General features: G+C 38.0%; 1 protein-coding gene across 1 annotated transcript in view; it reads right to left on the bottom strand.

Moving 5' to 3' along the window:
* map4k2 (mitogen-activated protein kinase kinase kinase kinase 2) overlaps positions 1-16,659 on the bottom strand; it is a 227,419-nt gene that overhangs the window by 175,151 nt on the left and 35,609 nt on the right. Inside the window, exon 2 of the mRNA XM_028804122.2 lies at positions 4,681-4,738. Coding sequence (XP_028659955.1) covers positions 4,681-4,738 — 58 coding nt within the window. The remainder of the gene's footprint in view (positions 1-4,680; positions 4,739-16,659) is intronic.

Below are 16,659 nucleotides of genomic sequence, written 5' to 3'. Positions count from 1 at the left end.
TCACAGAACAAGGAAGCAGACTGAACCTATAACAAAATGAACATGCAAAAATATCTTTAAAACTGCATAATGTTTAGAAAAGTACACATTTTTAGTTTAGGTAACTGAACAAAAACTTTTGCATTAAGCAGGTTCAATAATGGATTAATGGACACAACCTCAGCATCACCGATCAAAAGTATTTAGCCATCTAGCAGAAGCAAGTAACAAATGCAGCAAAGCAAGTAATTCAGTGTAGAGATCTGCACAATACTTATTTTTAGTCCCTTTCCTGACATAGTTTCATCCTGCTCCCGGCCACTCCTGACATAATTGCAAACTGTTTCAATCAGCTCCAGCCCTCTTTCACCCATCCCCCCCAACCCCCCCAAAGTTGTGCTCTGCTCTGCTCTCATTCGCGCATTCCTATTTAAAAGCACTTTAATTGAGCACATAGCCTAAGTGGAGTCTTAAAACAGCAGAATCTATAAGAAAAAAAACCAATAACTGAGTAAATCTGTTTATCAGTATAACTCTCACATGCCACAGAGACTGTTTAAAGCACAATGGGCAGGGCTGTTATTATTTAACAATAACAAGTACAAAAAGTGGCCAAAAAATCGATGTGCTTACCTACAGAAAAGCAAAATAATGATAATAACACCCATGTTTTCAACTAGGACGTAACTAGCAAGAAGCCAAATATGTGTTCAGGAGAGTTGGCATCTATGACTTAAAGTTCACATTCATTCTGAAGAGTACAAAACTGCTTTTAAGAAAAAAAGCTCATCAGCAGAAGTGGCTACTTGGTGAGAGTTTTTTCCTTATATTTAAAAAAATTCCAAAAAAATGATCATTTTTAAAACCAATGAGGAATTCTTCCGAGTTATAATGCATGCCACAGCCTTCATTTTTACCTCAGGTTTTTCAGTACGCTAAAAAAACAACATTGATTTTAACCCTCATCCTACTGACTGGGGTCTTTGGGGACCCCAGAGGTATATATTTTGTCATATCTCACAGGTGCTTTTTTATCATTCCAATTTTTTATAACTTTGTCAAGCAGTTTGTTCCTAATAATGTCACATCACTGTTTTCTATTTCTGCTTTGATTATTGCTTTTTAAAAATACAAATGTCAAAAGTGCATAAAAGCCTCAGTCAAAAGCACCCAATCCCGCCTATGCAATTTTAAGAAATAAAACTATTCAGGAACTGTTTCTGATTAGTCCTAAGTTGGAGTGTCACACATTATCAAGGGTGTAAGGACACTCTGTTAGTCATTTAGAAGGAGACAGACACAGCAGCAGCTAGATTTCCACAGCTCCTCTGTTGACAATTTGAGATACTGCTGTTCCTAAAGTAAGATAAGTTCCAAGTCCGTTCCCTCAGCTGAAGCTTACTGGAAAATGGACTGACATATGTGGGCACTATAAAGTCAAACAAGCCACATATCCCAAAGGAGATGAAGCCTAACAGTGACGTCAACAGTTCACATTTTTGCTTTTATTGGCCAATTACCCTTGTGTCATGTTTTCCAGCAAAAGGAAAAGAGGTACTAATGCTGTCCTCCATACACCATGACACCAAGGTTGAAGGTGAAAAGAAAAAGCCAGAGATCATACTACACTTTAATGCAAGCAAAAGTGGCGTGGATAATCTGGATCATTTGGCCAAAATGTTCACATGCAGTAGAAAAATAAACAGATGGCCGATGGTTTGTATCAGTAGATGGATCATTAAGTATCAACACTTAATGAATACTCTGTCCAATTGTATAAAAGCACATCCTTTACTACATGGACATAATTCATTTGAACACAGTGCATCACATAATTAATGAAGTTGATGCCTATACAAAACATATCCACTAATATCCACATGTGACAGCGTCACTAATTTACTTTCTATGAATATCATCCCCTCCTCAAAACATCTTCATACATATCTGGATAGTGTCTCTCATTTCCCAAAGCAGTGTTGTGAGGGGTGATAAACTGGTTATTCTTGCCCCAGAACTTGTCCAGGTAATTCAAGTTAAATGACAGAAGGGACAGTATATACATTACACTTTTCTGTTGCATGTTACATCTATGCTCCATGTATTTATTTCTTCTCTAAATTCTTATATATTTATTGCATTTGTATCAATGGCTACATCATTTCCTAATGTCAATTTTCAGTTTTAAGCAAAGTCACTTTGTCATTCTTTTATTTAAATGTCATTTAAATAAAAGTATTCTGTTTATCTTTAGTGATTAATTTGACCCTTTATAGTGTTTTTTCACATTCACTTGGGACTTTGCAAAGCGTGCAATAAGATTTTTTAAATAACAAGGCAAAACAAGTAAGTTATACTGCAGTTTTTAATTCGAGGAAAATCTTTCCTTCTATTTTGCAGTGTTTGAAAATAGACCTGTTGGAATATGAAAGACAGGGAAGAAAGTGCTGTTACATTCATATTGCAAAATATATTAAAACAAAGTTAATATACTTGAAATGTGATTTTATCACTCTGCTTTTTTATATCTGAATATCAGCTCTGGGACTATTTATTTCTTTATTTAAATTGTGATGGTGCTTGCTGTGAAATGCATTATCTGAAATAAAGAACAACTACTGTGAAAAGTGCTATTTGATACAAATAAATATGGTACTTACATGTAATAGTTAAATGTGTCATCTATTACAAGAAAATGCAATCCATTTTAAAATAAGTATAAGTATTATAAAGTGCTTTGTTAGTTTCCTTATACACAACAAGTCAAAAGTTTCAGAACACCTCAGTTTCCCAGTTTTTCTTCAAATTTAATGAATGACCTAAAATGGTAAATAAGATTAAATTTAAAGCTTAGGCTAGTAAAAACTGAATAAAAAGGAAATATCAGAAAATTACAGCTGGGCCTTTTTCTGGGAACAACTAATAGGTTACAACCTACAGATGTTCTGTAGCAGTTAAACTACTGTAAATTAAGCCTTGCAAGTTGAAGCAAACATTTTGCACAGGTGTCCCAACTTCTGTTGATTCTTAAAACTCCTCTGTTTGCCTTAATGCAGAGTTGGAACAGACAGTATCACTACACCCACTGAAGTACTACTTGGACAATATTCCAGTGATAATATCAAGAAAATGGCAATTAACAAATGAAATGAAAGAGATCATTATTACCCATGGAAGTACTAGAAGAACAACTGATAGAAAGAGATCTGCCACAACTAAAGTCACAACCAAATCAGTAGACAAGTTTCTGAGGGTCACCAGCTTGCAAGATAGGCACCTCACAGCATCACAGCTTCAAGCACAGCTTAACAGTGGTCAATCAAAAAAGCAAGTTTCAGTTTTTACTGTGAAGAGGAGATTTTGTGCTGCAGGTTTGACAGGGCCAAGTGGCAGTAGGAAAGCCATTCCTTAAAGGACAAAATAGGGACTGGAAATAGTAGACTGGACAAAGTCTCCTCTTCACACAGCATAAACCGAGACTTGTTTTTTTCAGCCACTGCTAAGCTGTGTTTGAAATTGTTGTGCTGTGAGGTGCCTATAATGTCTTTGTGATGACCAAGCTGGGAGCACAAGAAAAACCCTAATAAAAAGGTAGGGAGTCTGGATATCTTAGAACATGCTGTTTCTTTCTTTCAGGACAGGACCAAAACTTGACAAAGCAGAACACAACAGAGCACAGCCATCCTATTAAAGTAAAACTCCTTCCAGAAGGGTTTGCCACTTCTGGCAACATTATAGAGAGTACAGATAAAAGGTGAATCCAGAAGAAGACAGGTCCCATAAAAAACAGAAGGGTAACTGCTAAAAGAGAACAGTGATGGGTAGCACTTTAGGAACAACAACATTTATTTATATAGCACATTTTCATAAAACCAATATAGCTCAAAGTGTTTTTCAAGACGTCAAAGAGAAAGTTACAAGAAAAGAAAAAAAAGTAAGCATAGACAATAATATTAAAGAATAACAAAAAAAGAAAAAACATGAATCTAAATAATCTTTACTTCTCATATACTGTTAAGTAACAAGACCTTAGCAAACATTTCTTTTGGTCTTAACACTTCCAAAGAATTGTCCAAGTGGTTATTCATCTCTACAAAGTGTTCTACTAAAATTGCTTCATTTCAGAATGTTCAGAGGTGAAATTCTAGAGTAAATTTTAGACTTTGAGGAAGAGGAATCATCTCATACTCGCAGAAAGCCATACAATGAAGCCGATACCAAGTCAAAGTACTTAGGGGACAGTTAACAACAAGCAGTATTGGAACGATCCTACAAATAATGACATTTATGTAACAATAAATAAATAAAAAAACATTAATTCAATTTTCAATACTATATATGAAAAGGCTTAGTTTACCTGAACCATATTACTAGTCCAGGCCAATAGTGACATTAAGAGCTTAACATCAAATTTTACCTGTAGCAAATGAAAACACTTTATACTTTATTATCCAATTCTGGGTTTACATTGACCAAAAGGTATAAACGATAAACCATTAATTGCATAAAAATATAACACATTGAATTAGCATACCAGTTAGTTCTGACTGTTTAATTATAAATTAAACAAAAGAGAGTCTTTAAATATCTATAAAAAGATATAATTTAAAAATAATGGAATTTTCTCATGTTTGCAGTTTGGTTTTTCTCATTATGTTCTGTTCATTCAGATTATGATATACAACAGAGGTAAAAGCATACCAGGATCTAATTTGACAATTTTTATAGCTGCAAGTTCCGATGTCTTTATGTTTCGAGCCTGAAAAGGAAACAAAGAAACAAAGTTATATTTTACTTACTGCAATACAGAATATTATGCTTGTATGAACTCTTATCACAGCAGATGATTATACACAAGGCACTTGTAAAACAAACACTGGCAGGAATTTTAAGCTTAAAAAACAAGCAAACACAACTGACGGTAGTTCAAAATAAAATTTAAACATGTCTTCTCGAACAAATTGTTGTTTTTCCACCAAAATAAACTTCAGCCTAGAATTATGTTAAGATGAAAAGCACACACATCAAAATAGGGTAACATGCAGTATATTATCTGAAAATTGTAAATTTCCAACATTAACATACCTATGCATCATTGTCAAAGGCTATAAATCAATAGGTACTGCATTGTTTCAGAAAGTTTATAATTCAATTAAAATAACACTATTAACTTACTAATAATAACATATTTTTGTTAATTGCTTATAAACAAAAGTGATCATTCTCTCCCTCTCCATTTTTCTTTATGTCAACAAGGTAATCAATAAAAAAGTGCAAAAAAATAAAAGTATTATATATAAATTTACAATATCTAACAGAAATATAAGCATTTTTAAATATAAAAAACAACAATAAATACACATTTGAAAAAGAATCAAAATCTTGCCCTCTTATCAGAGATTCATGTCTTTATTTTAGGAAGTGTGTTCAAACAGAATACTGCAGAAATCTCTTAATAGTTATAACGCTAAATATAAAAATTTTCTTGAGCCCAAACACACACCTGTGTTTCTGTTACCTATAAATGTTTTTAGAGCCAGGCTGTTTCTCTCAATTAGTTGTAGAAATAAGGTAATAAATCATGAAAAACTATTTATTACAAGAACCCTCTATTCAATATTTTTCTTCCTGTACAAAGAATTAAAAGACAGTAAGTACATTCAAAATGCTACAGCCAGGGTCACAGGTCAGACTAAACACAGTATTAACTTTTAGTTATGTTTTAAATAATCTTCTGAACAACTGTGTTAATAAATCAAAAAAGTGTGCTAATCACTGCTGGGCTTGAGACGATTTTGAGCAGAAGAGAAAACAAGTTCACTGCATCTGTACAATAGTGCCCTTAGTTTCAAAAGAAGCACATCTATAATGTGCAAAACAAATATACCACCCACGAGATTCCCCTACAACGAACTATCATATCAGAAACACTAACGATGAAACACTATGATATCCGGTGGTCACAACAAATTACATGGAAGTTTTTTACAATGATAGAACAAAACATCTTAACAATCAACAAGGCTGCACAACAAAGAATTTCAGCAGGTAATTAAGACTGATCTGGGTTACACCAATTCACCTAGAAGCACTGTCACCAGCTCTTTAGAAAAACAACACAAAAGGCACAAGAGTTGAAAACCGAGGTGGCCAAAGCCAGCATGATCTTACTTATTCTTGGTGCTCGAATGAGGGACTACTATGAGAAACAATAAAATAAGAGAATGACTGGGACAACTTGAAACAGTAGGAAAGGCTGAAGGACCAGTAACGGAGACATAAAGATAAAGAAATAAAATAATTTTAGGAAAGTTAAAGAGGTGCAGACTGAAATGCTGAAAGCTCTGGGGTAGAGTGCGAGGACTATATGGAGGAATTGATGAGGTCAGTATGGGATGAGGAGAAGATCCTGGATGACTGTAGAAAGAGTATGTTGGTTACTTTGTTTAAAAGCAAGGGATATGCACTGGATTATAGGAACAATTGCGGTATTAAGCTAATGAAGTAGCTTGATGAATATGTTAGGAAGTGTAATAAATAATAAATTTAGGGACACTCTGAGGATAGACAACAGAGAGAGTATAGGTTCATTAAAAGTAAAGAAACGGTATGTGCAATATTTATTTTGCGGCAACTTCAGTAAAGAAACGGTATGTGCAATATTTATTTTGCGGCAACTTCAGAAGAGGTTAAAAGGAAATTAAAAGTTGTACCATGAATTTATAGTAGTGTTCAGAAGCCTAATTTAAAAAGCTTGCGTATACACAAAAAGAGGCTCAAAATATGTATACACAACTTTCTTTTATGTTGGTATACATAAAATAAAAACTTACAGGGCAACATGTGTATATTTATGGCAATATTTCACTGCAACATTTCAGAGAAAGTAGGAAATGATGACACCCTTGATGAAGCAGGGAAGTGCAGCCACACCTACTAAATGACGTTTCACATGTCTAATAATTCATACCACCAAGTAGTTATGATGACGTGCATTGACGTGACAAACATTGCACCTCTAAAGTTGTAACAGCCGACCCCTTTCCCAGCCGGAATCTAAATAACAAGCCGTACCTCTAACAAATGAAAATTTTCCCCACAATCGATGGTTTGATCAAGCACGCAAAAAACAGATGATATGTAAAAATAGGTAATTAATTATATTAAATGAGCAATAACAAGAAAAAAATGCACAATACATATATATATATATATATATATATATATATATATATATATATATATATATATATATATATATATATATCCCTCCACCAAAGCAACAACACCATATTATATTATATATATACACACACAATAAACCCTCCCTTGCCCTTATAACATATAACAAACAACATGAATAACAAAAAATGAATGATATACGGAATGATCGTGAACTCGAGTCTGGTTATAAAAACTGTCCTGAATACGGTTGACTGAACTAGCGATAAATGAGTCGTTTGATTTTCCTCGGAACAAAATGGAGCAGCCTCACCATGAACCCTCAGCGCGTGGTGGATGATGAAGTCCGACCTCGGGGTCTCTCTTGATGAGGGTATTGAAGTAAGTCCGGTGGACTGAAAAACAAACTGGATGAAAATGCGCGATGTGGAATATAGCAGGTACAGATGGCTCGTGGTCATGAAAATGAAAAGTCTCCTTCTCTCCTCTCCTTCCTCCTTTTTCTGTTACATCACAGGACTATTTAAGCAATCAGGAGGGATGTAATTGATTGATAGCAAACAGGTGTTTTCCAGGATTGAGGTTGCGGTCTCCTCCCATCATCTGTCCCCCTTTATGGGGACAACATTCACTGACACACAAACAGCAAACGGGACGATGGAACAAGACGCACGTGGTACTAACACTGACAACACTATTACTACTATGTAGCCCAGCTACAAAGTGATGAATATGATGTAGACCAGGGGCTCTCAAAGTCGGTCCTGGGGACCCACTGTGGTTTCAGGTTTTTGTTTCAACCAGGTACATAATTAGTGACAACAAATGATAACAATGATCTCAATTAATTGGCTGGTATTTTTTTTCCTCTTCTCTTATTCTAGCTACATTCAGAAAAGCACAGCAGCATGATTTTTACATTTATAAGACATTTAGAAAGGTTTCTATTTTTGCCATAGATTTAAACGCTTAACTCTCTTGTTGATTTCATTATAATGTGTCCTTTCTTTCTAGAGTTTGCTCCCTTCATTGTATCTTAATGATAATTAAAAACAAGCAGTGCAGACACCCAGGCAAACAACACTGAATCATGAAAGGCTGCAACTACTTTAGCATCAGACCCACTAATTATTAAATAATGGATTAAACGATTAGAAAAGTAAAAGTAACATGAAAATATTATTTAAAAGAAAAAAAAACATTATTCCCATATAACTGCTTAGTACATTTTAATTTTTTTTTTTTAAACAAACTTACTTTTCTAATTTCTGTATTGTTCCCAAAATAGCAGTTCACTTATTTAGCCCAGAAGTCTAATTAAAATCAGAAGCTGGCTAGAACAAAAATCTACAGCCACAGTTGGTCCTGGGGACCGACTTTGAGGACCCTTGATGTGCAGAGTTAGATGCCTTTTAATAGGGCCAATGCTGTGTATTTGTACTTAAGAATTTTTTTGGTTTTTCGTCAGTTTATATTGGCTACCTGTTAACCCAGCCACAGGGGATGCTTAAACCAGGGTGTTTCTTCGTGCCGGTCCCAAACCCAGATAAATGGGGAGGTTTACGTCAGGTGTAAAATTTTGCCAAATCAATATGCGGACAGCATTACAAATTTCCATACCAGATAGGTCGAGCCCCAGGTTAACAACGATCGCCACCAGTACTATTAGCCAACAAGGTGTTGGCAGAAATTGGGCTACTGTTGGCCGAAGAAGAAGAAGGAGAAGAAGGGGGGGGGGGACGTGTCCGGAGGCAGGAGGAGAGGAGGAAGGTAAACAGAGTGGAACTGAGGGTAGGAACTTTGAATGTTGGCAGTATGACTGGTAAAGGGAGAGAGTTAGCATAGATGATGGAGATAGGGAAGGTAGATATATTCTGCGTGCAATAGACTAAATGGAAGGGGAGTAAGGCCAGGTGGATCGGAGGTGGATTCAAATTGTTCTATCATGGTGTGGATGGGAGGAGAAATGGGGAAGGGGTTATTCTGAAGGAACAGTATGTCAAGAGTGTTTTGGAGGTGAAAACAGTGTCAGACAGAGTAATGATTATGAAGCTGGAAATTGAAGGTGTGATGATGAATGTTATTAGTGCATATGCCCTGCAAGTTGGGTGTGCGATAGAAAGAAGATTTTTGGAGTGAGCTGGATGAAGTGATGAACAGTGTACCCAAGGGACAGAAAGTGGTGATTGGAGCGGATTTCATTGGACATGTTGGTGAAGGGAACAGAGGAGACGAGGAGGTGGTGGGTAGGTATGATGTCAAGGAGAGGAATGAAGAAGGTCAGATGATAGTGGATTTTGCCAAAAGGATGGACATGGCTGTGGTGAATACGTATTTTAAGAAGAGGGAGAAACACAGGGTTACGTACAAGAGTGGTGGAAGATACACACAGGTAGATTACATCCTATGCAGAAGAGTTGATCCTGAAGGAGACTGAAGACTGCAAAGTGGTGGCAGGGGAAAGAGTAGATAGATAGATAGATAGAATAGTTAAGCAGCATAGGATGGTGGTCTGTAGGATGACGTTGGAGATCAAGAAGAGGAAGAGAGTGGGGGCAGAGTCAAGGATCAAATGGTGGAAGGTGAAAAAGGAAGACTGCAAGGTTGAGTTCAGGGAGAAGGTGAGACAGGCACTGAGTAGTAGTGAAGAATTACCAGACAGTTGGGAAACTACAGCAGATGCAGTAAGGGTGACAGCAAGAAGGGTGCTTGGTGTGACATCTGGACAGAGGAAGGAGGAAAAGGAAACCTGGTGGTGGAATGAGAAAGTGCAGGAGAGTATACAGAGAGAGAGGATAAAAAGAAGAAGTGGGATAGTCAGAGAGATGCAGAAAGTACACAAGAGTACAAGGAGGTAAGGTACATGGTGAAGAGAGAGGTGGCGAAGGGTAAAGAAAAGGCGTATGATGAGTTGTATGAGAGATTGGATACTGAGGAGGGAGAACAGGACCTGTACCGATTGGCTAGACAGAGGGACCGAGCTGGGAAAGATGTGCAACAGATTAATTAGGGTGATAAAGAATAAAGATAGAAATGTACTCACAAGAGAGGAGAGTGTGTTGAGCAGAGGGAAAGAGTACTTTGAGAGGCTGATGAATGAAGACAACGAGAGAGAGTTTGGATGATGTGGAGATAGTGAATCAGGAAGTGCAACTGATTAGCAAGGAGGAAGTAAGGACGGCTATGAAGAGGATAAAAAATGGAAAGGCCGTTGGTCCAGATGATATACCTGTGGAAGCATGGAGGTGTTTAGGAGGGACGGCAGTGAAGTTTTTAACCAGATTGTTTAATGGAATCTTGGAAAGTGAGAGGATGCCTGAGGAGTGGAGAAGGATTGTACTGGTGCTGATATTTAAAAATAAGGGGGATGTGCAGGACTGTAGTAACTACAGGGGGATAAAACTGATGAGCCACAACATGAAGTTATGGGAAAGAGTAGTGGAAGCTAGGTTAAGGAGTGAGGTGATGATTAGTGAGCAGCAGTTTGGTGGAGGTGGGATTACATCAGGGATCGGCTCTGAGCTCTTTCTTATTTGCAATGGTGATGGACAGGTTGACAGATGAGAATAGACAGGAGTACCCGTGGACTATGATGTTTGCTGATGACATTGTGATCTGTAGCGAGAGTAGGGAGCAGATTGAGGAGACCATGGAGAGGTGGAGATATGCTCTAGAGAGGAGAGGAATGAAGGTCGGTAGGAACAAGACAGAATACACGTGTGTAAATGAGAGGGAGGTCAGTGGAATGGTGAGGATGCAAGGAGTACAGTTGGCGAAGGTGGATGAGTTTAAATACTTGGGATCAACAGTACAGAGAAATGGGGACTGTGGAAGAGAGGTGAAAAAGAGAGTGCAGGCAGGGTGGAATGGGTGGAGAAGAGTGTCAAGAGTAATTTGTGACACGGGTATCAGCAAGAGTGAAAGGGAAGGTCTACAGGACGGTAGCAAGACCAGCTATGTTATATGGGTTGAAGATGGTGGCACTGACCAGAAAGCAGGAGACAGAGCTGGAGGTAGCAGAGTTAAAGATGTTAAGATTTGCACTGGGTGTGACAAGGATGGATAGGATTAGAAATGAGTATATTAAAGGGTCAGCTCAAGTTGGATGGTTGGGAGACAAAGTCAGAGGGGCGAGATTGCATTGGTTTGGACACGTGCAGAGGAGAGATGCTGGGTATATTGGGAGAAGGATGCTAAGGATAGAGCTGCCAGGGAAGAGGAAAAGTGAAAGGCCTAAGGGAAGGTTTATGGATGTGGTGAGAGAAGACATGCAGGTGATGGGTGTAACAGAACAAGATGAGATGATCCACTGTGGCAATCCCTAACGGGAGCAGACGAAAGAAGAAGAAGATATTGGCTACCTGTTATCACTTCTCAAGGAACTGGGAAAAAGCCAGGAATATCTCGGCCAAGCTTCACTCCATCAAGCCCACTATGCTGGAAGCCATTAACTGACCAGCTAACTTAAAAAGGCAATTGCAGCAGCATCCAGATCTCCTAACATAATCAGAGTACTCCACTGCACTCATATTGTAATAAGAACATTTAGCGAAAATGAAGCTGCTTTTGTTAACCATGAGCATATTCCATTAACCTTCAACATATTTATGATGCCAAGATGAGACTGGGTCAACCCATGAAGATATTGTACATAGTGGGTGGTTGTTAATAAGGTAACTGCCTGAACACTCAGCAAACATGTCATTACATGTGCCAGGTAATAGGGGCTACCCACTCAGACGATGGCACTACACCTTTCCTTGACCCTCAAACACAGAGAAGAGGCACTAAAATGCTTCACATTATCTTGTGCTCTAAGTTTTGGAGCACAGCCAAATACTCTAGAATTCAGGTTGCAGCCAAAGAAGTTCTGCAGTACTGTGATTGCAAGTGTAGGATGTTGATTACCATACTCCATGTATGGATGTTTCTGGGTGGTATTCGACGCATTTTCATGCATGCACATTTACAAGGTGATTGTGATTTATAAAGGGTAAACTACACAGAAATGTGCTTAAGCCAGGTTTTGTAAATCTTCATTTTTGGGGGGGGCTTACGCATTTTCCTATTTTTCCTAGTTTGAATCCATGCAAAGTTTATAAATGAGACTGCTAAAACTGACAGAAGTGATGTATAAGAAATCTGTAACTGCATATGGAGACTATCGAAGTAGGTTTACATCTGTTGTTTAGTTCTTAGCCCTTTTCTCTTTGTCCATGTGATGGATGTGATTAATGAGGACTTTGGAGATGGTAATTCTAGGAATTGTTATATGCAGGTAACATTATGATCAAGTCAGTGGAAAAATTACAGTGACAAATCTGAGGTCATGGGATGAAATGTTGAATTATATTAATACAGTGCACTTTACACAGACACCAGGAATCACTCCGCTCACAGTGTTTAAAAGCGGACACTGCGCAGAGAAGCTCACAGCATAATGGAGCTGCTTTATAGGGTCCTTGTAGTGCAGACATTACAGGTTCATGGGTGTCAAGTGGGCAGTTAACCACAGTGCAAATGTTTGGACTGGGAATGGTCATGTTGTGTGCAGAGTTGTCAGTCTTTGCACTGTGAAGGTGTGGAGGGTATTGACCCATTGGTGCTGCAGAAAAAGAAGATGTAGACTAAATGAGAAAGAGCTCAGCTGTTGACTCCAGGAAGCACCCTTGGTGTAATGTATAGAAGCTGTCCCTGCATGCAAACTTGTACAAAAGCGTGAACAAGCTGCTTCTGATGGCATTTGTAATCAAGATGTTGTGGGTTGGCGGTTGGCTACCAGCAGTCTGGATTAGGATAGATCATGATGTGTGCTACCCACTCCCTGACAAAACAAAGAAAAAAGCTTAAAAGAATTGAAATGGGAATGATGAGATGGGTTTAGATTATAAGACACTGAGGAAGGAGGAGGTGAGGAAAAGAATAGTAGTGTTAAAGATAAGTGAAAAATTTGAGAAGCAAGATTGAGATGGTATTGGCATGTGGTTTGGAGAAATGTCACAGGGAGAAGGCCAAGGAGGAGACAGAGACTTAGGATAAAGAGGCTTTGCATTGAGGTGTATGTGGAAAGTAGGGGAAGATTCAGGAGACTCATTAGAGTTGCTGGCCAATAACAAAAGAATAGCAGAAAGAAAGAAGAAAAAGGGGGAGAAGAAGAAATGATGTAAATTCAAGGAAAGAGGAAAGGAATGTTTACAAATTACACCTTCAAGCTGACAATACTTCTCAGGATTGCATTGCAAAAATCAACTCCAGAAAACAAAAAATTAAACCACAGACAAATTCATGTGCTTTGAAAAAAAAATCAGGAGGCTCTTCTTTTTTTAAAAAAAGTTAACAGTTTAACAAAAAATGTTTTTGTCAATCTGGTATTCAGAAGAAATATACTTTTTTAGGTTTTTGATTTCAAAAACATTGACAATGTTTTAAAAGAGGAAGTGTTTTACACAGCCTGCTGTTTCACCCTGACTGAACATGTTAAACAGGATATGACAACTTTCTAATTTCATTTGTCCTCATTTTCACTTTCTTTGCAGTTATTATAAAAACAACAAATTACTAGGTAATTATCATAAGTGTTATTTGTAATAATAATTATCACTATTCGGTTGGATTTTTTTTAATTAAAAAATAATAATTGAGGAATTATTACTAGTATTTATGTAACTTGTTTAAGCACAATGTATGTAATTTATCATCAGTCTTCAAATTTTACTTTTACTTTTTCTTGCAAGTGGCATTCATGCATTCAAAAATTATGCAAATCAACATTTTTGGTATGTTTTCTCAATATTCTTAACAATTTGCGCAAAATCCTTAAACTAAGCTGAATTTTTCATGAATTTTATGTAAAGCTTAGACTGAATTACCATCCAGGGAAGCACTCATAAAAAATAATGCTTTAGTATTCATTAGTAAATCATTTATAATGAAGATTACAACAATATGATGCAAATAATGAATACTATGAATAATATATTTTTTGTTATCTATTGTAAGTGTAAAATAGTTATCACAGATACCAAGTATACATATGATAATATTATGAATCAAATAGTATTGTTTGCCTCAATATAATGGGATATTTTCAGCTCTATGGTGACTCATCCTGTTTACAGCCTGCAGGTACCCAGTTAAAAGCAGTAGCAGTAGTATCAAATTAAAATTAAAAAAAGGTGTATTATGTTAATTAACATATACTGCACACTGCTTGCAATTAAATACATAATTATTAAAACTATGACAATATGTATATTGGGCGGCACGGTGGCGCAGTGGGTAGCGCTGCTGCCTCGCAGTTGGGTGATCTGGGGACCTGGGTTCGCTTCCCGGTTCCTCCCTGTGAGGAGTTTGCATGTTCTCCCCGTGTCTGCGTGGGTTTCCTCCGGGCGCTCCGGTTTCCTCCCACAGTCCAAAGACATGCAGGTTAGGTGGATTGGCGATTCTAAATTGGCCCTAGTGTGTGCTTGGTGTGTGGGTGTGTTTGTGTGTGTCCTGCGGTGGGTTGGCACCCTGCCCAGGATTGGTTTCTGCCTTGTGCCCTGTGTTGGCTGGGATTGGCTCCAGCAGACCCCCGTGACCCTGTGTTCGGATTCAGCGGGTTAGAAAATGGATGGATGGATATGTATATTTATGATGTAGTAAAGGTACAGAAAAACAACAGCACTGGAACAGCAGAATCTAAGCTGGTATACGTCTCATTGAACTACAAACATGACTATAGTGCATTCTAAGTTGAAACGCCTTTTGGTGCTGTGCTGTGAAAGCAACAGCTCTGTGCCAGCAGACTGCTCACTGTGTTGTACAATGTCCTAGGACTGCAGAGTCACTGTACCATAATACTTTTGCACTGTCCCAGCACAGCAAGAGCATTGTTATAGAAAATGACACTCTGCCAACAGAGCAGAAGCACTGTAAAAGGACACACCCCACACTATACTGCAGCACTACCCATGCAAATGCAATCGTTTAGAAAATTCAAAGCTGCATGACTGACTCCATTTCTTTAAAAAATGGGCTGTAAAAAATGGGCTGAAGTCGATGCTCTTCTCATCCATACGTGAATTAATTTTTTTTGATCTACAAAAAAATATGGAACCAATTAAACAATGGTAATATTGCTTTGATAAATGGGAGAAAATATTTTACTTGTACAATTTGGTAATTCAAAAGAGCCATTTTATTTGCAGCCACTGATTGTAATTAATGTTCTAGGTGTGAAACAGTGAAAGCAGACCCACAAAGCAATACCCCCATATCACATTATTGGATCTACAGTAGCACAGATTGTTTTGCTAGACTCTAATGAGCAGGGTTATACTAGGGCGCAAATCATCTTCTAGATCACTTGTGACAATGTTTACATACAAATCATCTTCTAGATCACTTGGGGCAATGTTTACATGCTAACACACTAGTATGTGTTTCCTTGTTACACACATTCTCAAATGAATGAACTTGAGCTCATGTATGATTAGCAGCACAAATCCAGGGCAGAAGAAATGAGAAAAGGCAAAGGCAAATTTAAAGAAGGAAAAGATGCAAGAGAAACCAAAACAGAAGAAAAGCTGCATAATCTGAGGAACTACATAAACTGCAAAATGGACGAGATAGATAGATAGATAGATACTTTATTAATCCCAAGGGGAAATTCACATACTCCAGCAGCAGCATACTGATAAAAAAACAATATTAAATTAAAGAGTGATAAAAATGCAGGTATAACAGACAATAACTTTGTATTATGTTAACGTTTACACCCCCAACCGTGTCTCAGTCAGTCAGTGGAGCAGGACAGTGACAGCGATAGATAGATAGATAGATACTTTATTAATCCCAAGGGGAAATTCACATACTCCAGCAGCAGCATACTGATAAAAAAACAATATTAAATTAAAGAGTGATAAAAATGCAGGTATAACAGACAATAACTTTGTATTATGTTAACGTTTACACCCCCAACCGTGTCTCAGTCAGTCAGTGGAGCAGGACAGTGACAGCAGTCTATCACTGAAGCTGCTCCTCTGTCTGGAGATGATACTGTTTAGTGGATGCAGTGGATTCTCCATGATTGACAGGAGCCTGCTGAACGCCAGTCGCTCTGCCACGGATGTCAAACTGTCCAGCTCCATGCCTACAATAGAGCCTGCCTTCCTCACCAGTTTGTCCAGGCATGAGGCATCCCTCTTCTTTATGCTGCCTCCCCAGCACACCACCGCGTAGAAGAGGGCACTCGCCACAACCGTCTGATAGAATATCTGCAGCATCTTATTGCAGATGTTGAAGGACGCCAGCCTTCTAAGGAAGTATAGCTGGCTCTGTCCTTTCTTGCACAGAGCATCAGTACTGGCAGTTCAGTCCAATTTATCCTCCAGCTGCACTCCCAGGTATTTATAGGTCTGCACCCTCTGCACACCGTCACCTATGGTGATCACAGGGTCCATGAGGGGCCTGGGCCAGTTAAAATCCACCACCAGCTCCTTGGTTTTGCTGGTGTTC

This window comes from Erpetoichthys calabaricus, chromosome 1 (genome assembly GCF_900747795.2).
Source record: "Erpetoichthys calabaricus chromosome 1, fErpCal1.3, whole genome shotgun sequence".
NCBI lineage: Eukaryota > Metazoa > Chordata > Cladistia > Polypteriformes > Polypteridae > Erpetoichthys > Erpetoichthys calabaricus.
The sequence above is the reverse complement of the archived record's forward strand: the minus strand, read 5'-3'. Positions and strand labels throughout refer to the sequence as shown.